General features: G+C 45.5%; 1 protein-coding gene across 1 annotated transcript in view; it reads left to right on the forward strand.

Moving 5' to 3' along the window:
* Nt5dc3 (5'-nucleotidase domain containing 3) overlaps positions 1 to 9,466 on the forward strand; it is a 64,220-nt gene that overhangs the window by 14,030 nt on the left and 40,724 nt on the right. The window contains exon 2 of the mRNA XM_031350151.1: positions 6,135 to 6,319. Coding sequence (XP_031206011.1) covers positions 6,135 to 6,319 — 185 coding nt within the window. The remainder of the gene's footprint in view (positions 1 to 6,134; positions 6,320 to 9,466) is intronic.

Below are 9,466 nucleotides of genomic sequence, written 5' to 3' on the forward strand. Positions count from 1 at the left end.
TTTTTTTTTTTTTTTTTGTCTAATATGTCCCTACTTTGTAAATCTGCCAGTACTTTCTTTTACAACATATTCTTTGGATTTTTAAAAATTTGTTATTTGGAAAGTTATGTTCTATTCATAAATTTTTATGTCTTTTTAATATTTAAAAATATTTTTTTTAAACTCTGTTTTACATGGTATATGTTTTGAACATTCTGTGTGAGAAAACTTTCCTCGAGGTTCTTCCATGGAGCATACGTGGAAAGGCGTACTTTGACAGACTCAACGGTATGTGGTGGAGACACAGACTGCAGACCACGTGTCCTGCTGAAATAGGTGTGGAAGGACAGTTTTAAGAGGTTGGGGAATACCTTTAATGCAGAGCAAAAATTTAGAATTTCAGGCAGAAAGACTTTTGGGCAGCTGAAATGTCCTTGAAAAGCAATAAAAAACTTAAGGTGACTTAGTTGAAGTGCAAAAAAAAAATGTATTTTTAAAAGAAGTGAGTTACAGTGCTTGCCCATGAGCATGAAGCTCTGGGTGGGTTGGATTCCTGGCACCACAGAAATAAAATGAATCCAGAGAAGCCATTTTATGGGCTCGTGATATTGGAATGCCAGAGGTGCTTGCTCTAAGCACGGCATGGTCCCGGCATTGAGCAGTTATCCCTGGGTGGTTCCCCCTGCTTCCCACCTTAATCTTTCCAGCTTCTTGCTCCTCCAGAATTATCTTCTCTAGGCCCCAAGTTGGAAGAAGAAAAAATTGGTTCTTCCTTCAAATTACCAAACAGACCCAGAAGTACACCTGGCAGAACTGCTAGGAGGTGGGGGATATCCTGTGCTGCTCCAGATTCCTCACGGTGTTGGACTGGCCATGCACTTGCCCCCTGGAGTCAGGAAGGGAATCGCACTGGGGCCTCATGGGCATCACGCTCAATGGGACAAGTTCCTCACAGTGCTGGCAATGGAAGAATGGGAGGCCCTGGTCAGCTGTTCTTACAGACAGCTCTTCTCAAAGTTCAGTTTTCACTTATGCCAAGGTCAGGTCACCTTCCTGGGGTGGCTTGGTCTTCCAGGCTTCTTTATCTTGAGGCTTCTCTGTCACATCTGTGCTGCCTTCAAAGTGATGGGTGCCACTTGTGGTTTCTCAGGACCTGCTGAGCAAAGCTGGCCAGAACCAGGAATGAGAGGGGAAATCTTCCCTCACCCACCCCTACCCCCTGTGCTTGGAAAGAGAGGCCAACTGGTCAGGCCCAGGTCTGAGATGGTGAAACCACACTGGCTAAGCACAAAGAGCCAGAGTCCACAAACATTGCTTATCTCTGGCAGCCATGAGACCCTTTTGTCAAACTCACCTTTCCATCTGATTTCTGGAATAATGGCAGGAAGAAGTAATGGACTTGTTCGTTTCTTTCTCTCTCTTGCTCTCTCGCTTACTACCATTACATATACATGTTTGTGTGGGTGCTCGAGACATGTATGCATGTACTTGCACACAGAGGCCAGAGGTCATCATCCAGTGTCTTCTTTGATCTAGATCTGCCTTAAGTTTTGAGACAGGTCTCTCACTGAACCTGAGACACATCAGTTCAGGTAGTCAAGTCATGAGTTTCAAGGATCTACCCTCCCCCTCTCCCCACCCTCTTGCATATAGTGCTGGGATTTCAAACACCCATATACCTGCACCCAGCTTTTCACATGAGTGCTCCGGTCAGTCTTCCTGCTTGAGGGTCAGGTATGTCACTGACTGAGACATCTCCCTAGTATCCACTTTGTCAACTTTTATGACTCTCTAGGCTGCCTGCCCAATAGCTGAACGACAGTCACTTAGCCTTTGAATATGTGAGGAAATCCCTTGACAGAACCCAGGCCATGGATTTCTACTTGGCGCTCTCCCCACATTTGCTCTGTGACTGGCACAGATAGTCCTGCCTGACTGGAGGCTTTTTATTAATGGAGAGTTACTTAGCATTTATGAATATAAAGTGGCACAAGCAAGGTTGACGGAAGTTGTACTTTTCAAGCTCAGATCTTCATGTAGTTTAAAACAGTTGATTGAATTGAGGGAAGATACCAGACTCAACCTAAATTTTGCCTCCTTACATTTTCTTTTCCTGTCAGCAGTAAAGATAGAGTCAATGAATGATATTCTGAGGAGAATCTTTAAAAAGCAAAACAGAGGAATGTACATACTAAGAAAAGCAGTATGGAAGTTTGTCAGAGCATATAAATTAGGGTTGGTGAGATGGCTCTGGGGGTGAAGGTGTGTATGTTGCTGAGCCTGGTGACCCAATGGCAGAAGAGAACCAACTTCCACAGGTCATTCTTCAACCTCCACATGGGCACTGTTAGGTAAATGTAACAATAAGAAAGAGGAGGGGGAGGACCTGTTGGGTGTGTCACCATGGATGAGTGGAGGACATTATGTGCCCTGGCGGGTACTGGGTGACTCCACTTGTGTGAGATGCAGAAGAGCAGCCAGCCTCTTGGAGACAGTGCAACAGTGTTGCCACTGGGGGTTGGTGTGCAGTCGGGTGTTCTGTAGGGAGTATGGCCTGTTCTAAGACAGAGGTCTGGAGTTGGATGGTGCTTTTGGGACCCCAGAGGGTGAGCCACTAAACTACACTTCAAAATAATTAGGATGTCCAGGCAGTGGCAGTGCATGCCTTTAATCTCAGCATTCAGGAGGCAGAGGCAGGTGGATCTCTGTGAGTTCGAGGCCAGCCTGGTCTACAGAGTACGTCCCAGGACAGCCAGGGCTGCACAGAGAAATCCTGTCTCAAAAAACAAACAATCCCCAAAACAAAAAAACAAACAAAACAATAACAACAAAAAACAATATAGAAGAACAAAAAAATTAAGGTGGTAAATTTTGTTACATGTGTTATTTCATCATAATACAGTACAAAAAAAAAATCACAAGCCTTTATGAAAACAGAATGGCTACAACTTGTTTTTTTGAAACAGGGTTATGCCACTGTGTGGTCCAGGCTGGCTGAACTCCAGCCCCCTCCCCCTCCTCTCCTTCCCCGCCCACCTTTCCACCAGTACTTTTAGGTGCTGGGATTATTTATCATATGCTGTTTGACACATTTCCCAGTGCTTTGTGGGATTAGCAGACAGAGAACCAGAAACCACCTAGTGTGCTGGGGTTTTCTAGCACCCCATGTTATCTACTTGGGGACACAGCTTCCAGCTCCTTGTGGCTTATGTACTCAGAGCTCCACTTCCCTGCACCAGTCTACCTCTTGCTGTCTCTGTTGTGTGCAAAAGGAACTCACTTTCTCCATTACACCTACTCCTGTGTCTACCTCTGCAGTTAGTTCTGTGGGTGGCTGGGAAAGGTGGTTTGTTCGTGTCGTCATATTAGAGAGGAGCTGAGGTCTCTTCAGGCTTCTGATGCTTCCCCCTGTGCCTGTGTTGAAGTCAGCATGTGACACAGCCAGGTGTGGAGGTGGTGACCCTCATGTCATGGACAGCCCATGGTGACCAGCCCTGGGGAGCCTTGGGTGGCCCTACCCGACTGTCCTGTGATGGTTCTTATGCACTGCCTTTTTCTTACGCACTTCCTTTTTCTAGGGCTGCAGGACGTGACTTGACTTGGGCTGTGAGAAGGCAGAGAGCTTTCTTGCCAGCGCTTTTTCTAAATATAAGCCTAAACTAAAGCAGGCTGTCGGAGCGTCCCACACAAAGGTCATTTGTGAAAGGGGAGCTTTTGGGCATGCCATAAGCCATCCGGCTTCACCTACGTCATCTGGGTGAATCTGTCATACTCAGGAAATAGCATCACCTACACCGGCCCTTGGTCACAGAGCAGGGATCTTTGGTATCAGACCCTAAGGATTGGGCAGTGCTGGCTTCTGCCTACCTGGACTGAGCTTATGTGAGCTGTCTGCCTCCTGTTATCTTCTTAGTCTACTTACTGACCTCAGAGCTGTGCCACTTGCGAATGAGACAGAGAACCACCCACCACCACCCTAATGAGAAATGTGTCATTTGTTGGGAAAATTTTGTAGAAGTGTCAGTGTGGGCAAAATTGTGCTCACTCATGCCTTTACGGGCACTGGCTTGGAAACCATGTGGAGTATAAATGGGATTTTAATTTGATGTATTTGGGAAGACACCTCAGGGGTAACCATCTGGCACTGACTGCAGGTCTGTGAAGTTTTTCTAACGTTTGCTGGGTTTTCCAAGGGCTCTAACTTTCAGGGCTATGGCTGGGTCCCTACCCTGGTAGGGGTCTGGTCACCTGATCAATAAGGTTGGCATGTCTTGATTACTCAGATGGCTCCTTGGTGGGTACTGTGTTCATAGTCAAAAAGAAATAAAAATAATGGGCAGACCTGGCTTTATTTAGTTAGGCTTTTGTTTTTAAAAATACAATTTCACATTTGATTGATTGATTGGGGGCAGTACAGGGGAGACACATACACACACACATACTATAGCACACACATACATACACTATAGTGCACACACACACACACACACCACAGCACACACACACCATAGTACACACACATACACCACAGCACACCTGCAGCCACACATTCTCTCTCTCTTGTGTTGTGTACACTCTACCAATATGGCTGTGGGGACACTGTCTTCAGAGTCTGTGGTGTTCAGACAATCTTTAAGGTATCGATGTGGTGAGAGTGGAAGCAGGTGTGGACGAGGGGTATGGCGCTGTTGCCTGCTGTTCTCCTGCTTCCTGGATTTAGTCTTGTTAAAAATCATAGGTTGTTAAAATTCCATGGCTAAAGATGAATTATTTTGGGGGGGGGATAAATATAGGAAAGTATTCCAACACAAAGAAGAGCTAAAACACTAAGATCCTCTATTTCTTCTTAAGGTTATATTTTCAGTGCTGGGGTCAGATGGCCCTTGTGCATGCTGAGCGCGCTCTGCCAGTGAGCCTCAGCCCTCAGTTGCCTTGCAGCTTGGCTTGTGGTAAGGGTCCATTTGAACTCATGGAAGTTGTAAGGCAGAAGGAATTTTGGTGGTGCACACCTTTAATCCCAGCATTTGGGAGGCAGAGGGAGGAGGATTTCTGAGTTCGAGGCCAGCCTGGTCTGCAGAGTGAGTTCCAGGACAGTTAGGGGTATACAGAGAGACCCTGTCTCGAAAAACCAAAAAAAAAAAAAAAAAAAAAAAAAAAAAAGAAAAAGAAAGAAAAGAAATGATGTAATAGCCATCCCTCACACAGAGAGACCCTGCCACAGCACAAACTGCTTTTGTGGACCCTGATGGTAGGTGGGGTAATCCCATCCCTAAGAAAGCAGCTGAAAGAAGTGATCTGTTCACTACAAAGATGTTATTATTAAGTAGGAAGAAATTAAACGAGTCAAATGTCAGGTTAGTTAAGATACATATATGTAATACATATATTGAAGTCATGTAGTAGCCTGAGGTCATATTCTCAGTGTCTATGGTGCTGTGAGCTTGTGGTTGAATATGAACTATGGAGACTGCCACACAGGCCTGTGTGTACAGTAAGGTCAGCCTTATAGGATATATATATGAAAAACATGGGTAGCCAGTACATTGAATGTTAGAATGTTTTTTTCTCACTCTCTCTGTCTTTTTCTGGTTAGTGAGGTATATTTAAATTTCATGATGTATACTTATAAAATCTGTAACTGACATATATTTTAAAATGTTGATCTCTTGAGACACCGGAGCACATATTCTTTCTCAGTGGCAGTCTCCTGGAATGATGGAGATTCCTCTGAACTCCCATGAGGACTCCAGGAGCCCCACCCATGAACTTAGTGTATTCATGAAATGCGTTCTTCTGTGCCCATCACCATAATCAAATTGAGAATATTTCTACCACCTGGAAAGAAATTCTAGACCCAATAACAGTCACCTCTTCACCCATCTGGCACAGCCACTAGTCTCTTTTCTGTCCCCATGAATTTACCTTTCTCTTTATTTTCCTCTTCCTCTACTCTTCCCTTCCTCCTCCCTCTTCCTCCCTCCTCCTCCCACCTTTCCCCTCCCCTCCTCTGAAGTGCTCTACCACTGAGCTGCACCCCCAGTCTTGGATCTGCCTGCCCTGGACATTACATGGATATGCAAACTGCTCCCTTTATTTAGAAGCCATCCAACCTCTATCTATCCCAGGAGATGACAGATTCTTTTCTTTACTTCTAGAATTGGTTCCTTCCATCATGAACAACTTGCTGAATCCAGATGCCATTTTCTCGAACAATGAGATGAGCCTGTCAGACATTGAGATCTATGGCTTTGATTACGATTACACCCTGGTATTCTATTCCAAGCACCTCCACACACTCATCTTCAATGCTGCCCGGGATCTTCTCATCAACGAACACAGGGTAAGGATGCAGCAACCTTCCTGTCCTCTTTCCTTTGGCCCCTTTGGTGTCTGAAGAATAGACAGCCCTGCGCATTCATGCCCGGAGCCTGCCCTGTACAGAAGCCCTGCAGTGAGTGGCCGCTGGGTGAAGAAGCAGTTTTTGGGTCCATTTCAATTTTCCAAGTGACTCTTACCCTGAACCTAGTTGTGTGTATGTGTGTGCATGAGTGTTCATGTGTGTGCGAGTATATGGATGTGTACAAGTGTGTGTACAGGTGGGAGTCAGAGAACAACCTCGGGCGTCATCCTTAGGAATGTTGTCTATTTCCCCTGAGACTGGGTCTCTGATTGGTCTATTATAAGTAGAAGGCAGAATCACTGAAAAGCCGCTAGATCGGAGACTATTGAAATCTCATTGAATCTATTTGTCACTTTGGTAAAAGAATCATGATAATACTAATAACATCAGACATATTGATAGAGCCAGTCATGGAGCTGCAGATTTTCCTCTTGCTCTGATTAAACACTTCTTCCAAGGAGTGTTGAGTTCTGTGCCTTTCTTCTGCACACAGGGCTGGGAAGGCATCTGTGTTTGGGACACATAGCGATAGGATGGGTTTGCATGTTAAAAAACTTTTTAAAGTTTTTTAAAATGAGGATGATCTTTCAGGAAGACAGAAATAAAAGAATAGAGTAATAACAATATGTATTTTCATTTCATGTCTTTTAGTGATCATGGCAATGTTAGAAGGGCTCCTGATGTTGTCTCCTGATTTCATACCTTTGTCAGCATCCTCTGGGCTGTGAGTGTATGTGTATGTATTTTTGTTTGTATGTATGTATGTATGTGTATATGTGTATGTGTTTATATATGCACATATGTATATGTATATGTGTGTATGTATGTATGTGTGTGTGTATGTATGTGTGTGTTTTTATGTATATATGTATGTATGTACGTACATGTGCATTCACATGCACAGAGGTGAGGACAACTTTTGGAAGTCCTTACCTCTTTCCACTATGTAGTCTTGGAGATTGAACTCATATCATCAAGCTTGGCAACTGAATGGAAAAAAAAAAAAAGAAATAAAAAAGGAAGGATGTGATTGCTCTTAGGTATGGGGGAAGAGAAAGTTTATTGTAGATAAAAGGGAGAACATAAGCAGAGGCCGGGATACCTGGGACAATCCAGAGTAAACATGGCGTGACTGAGCTGGGCCATGTGGGGAAAGGAGAGAGGGAAGGAGCTGCTAACCAAGAGGGGTGGCCTGGGCCAAGAGACTAGCATAGCCAAAAGGGTTGTTGTGGCCAGAGGAGCTGGGGATGGTGGGGGAAGCTTTATCCAGTTTCTGGGCTAGAAAGTTCAGGGTAGGAAGCAGGTATGCCAGCCAGGGCCCTATAGAGGAGGTTGTCATCACAGCACAGCGGACATGTCACTGGGTGTGAGGGATGGACGTTTAGGCTTCTCCACAACACAGACTCTTCTTAACCTGTCCATGCTGCCCTCCAGGGAGGTCACTCTGTGGCTGTGAGCACTCTACTGATATGGGAGAGATTCACTTATGATCTTGAGCCCGCATGCTTCTTATCTCTCCTGATGCCACTGCCCTGGACGGAGCATTTGTCACATCTGAGTACATCAGGTGCCTTTCTTTCGGCGCCCACGATTTGTTCATGCTCCCCGTAGTCTGTTCTCCACCTGCTAGCAAATGAGTTTTTTTTTTTTAAACGATTTATGCTTATCTATGTGTCTCTGTACACATGAGTGGATGTCCTTGGAGACCAGAAGAGGGCATTGGATCCCTCGGAGCTCGAGCTATAGATGATTGGAATCACTGGATGTGGGTGCTGGGAACTGCTCTGGGCCAGAGCCATCTCCCTAGTCTCCCTCTTTATTTTAAACTAAGTAAATGTAGTCGGGTGGTGGCGGCACACACCTTCAATCCCAGCACTCTGCAGGTAGAGGCAGGCAGATCTCTCTCTCTCTCTCTCTGAGTTCGAGGCCAGCCTGGTCTACATAGTCAGTTCCAGGACAGCCAGGGCTACACAGTGACAAGGTCCAGTAGTAACAGAATGCCAGCATTAAGGGACCCTGTCTCGAAAACCAAAACCCAAACCAAACAAACAAATAAACAAAAAAAGTAAACGTAAGAGCAACAAACACTCCCCTGAGCTCTCCCTCTATTCTGGAAAGTGAATTTTTAATAGGCCTGCCAGTGCTGCCTTCCGTGGCCTTCTCCCTTGCCCCAGACAGCACAGCTGGCTGCCCCGCACACTGGGCTCTCTATAGCGTGGATCACTGTGAGGCATTGTGCTCCGGGAGTGTTTGCCTGCCTCTGGCGTGGCTCCCAGGGTAGAGTGGAACTTCCTTGCGACTAACACTGTCACTTGTATTCTCTATCTCTGACACAGTGCTTGACACAAAGTACGCTCAACAAATGCTTGAGGTATAGGCACATGCACTTTTCTGGTGGGTGAGAGCTTTGTTTGGGCCAGTACTCCATGGAGGTTGTGCTATCTTTGCTTCCTCTTTTGTGAGGTTTGAAAGAGCTTCATTTTCAGCTAGACTCATAATCCAGGCGCTGTGAAATACCAGACTAAAAGCTTTGAAAGACCAGTACATTTACAGGCATCTGTACTTCTGAAATTCCCAGCTGCATTGTGGAAACTGTTAGCCATTCAGATAGCTGCAGTTAGCCACAAAGGTGGAACACAGCCAGGCTCCAGCGCTGTAGAAGTCCCATGCATGGGGGGATGCCCGAGTCTTCTGTCTGTCAGGAATTAACTTACTAGGGCTATTCTGAACAGGGCAAACTTTGGGCTATTGTCCTGTTGGGCTCAGCTGTTTCTGTCTGTCCTCAAGGCCATGGACCATTGTTTTTGACTGCATGGAGATACTTCTGGCCAACTTGTTGAGGTTCTGCCTTGGTAGCTGTTGCCTGGAAGGAGAGGGGCTACTGGTTAGCTTTTTTTGTCAACTTGACACAAGCTAGAGATATTTGGGAATTGGAAACTCACTTGAGAAAATGCCTTTATCAAATTGTCTGTAGGCAAGTCTATAGTGCATTTATTGAGTATTGATTGATGCTGGAGGGCCCACTGTAGGATGCCGTCCCGCAGCTCCTACTTGCGTGGGGTTCCACGAACCGAGGATTTGGAAACC

This window comes from Mastomys coucha, unplaced genomic scaffold (assembly GCF_008632895.1).
Source record: "Mastomys coucha isolate ucsf_1 unplaced genomic scaffold, UCSF_Mcou_1 pScaffold4, whole genome shotgun sequence".
NCBI classification, from domain to species: Eukaryota; Metazoa; Chordata; class Mammalia; order Rodentia; family Muridae; genus Mastomys; species Mastomys coucha.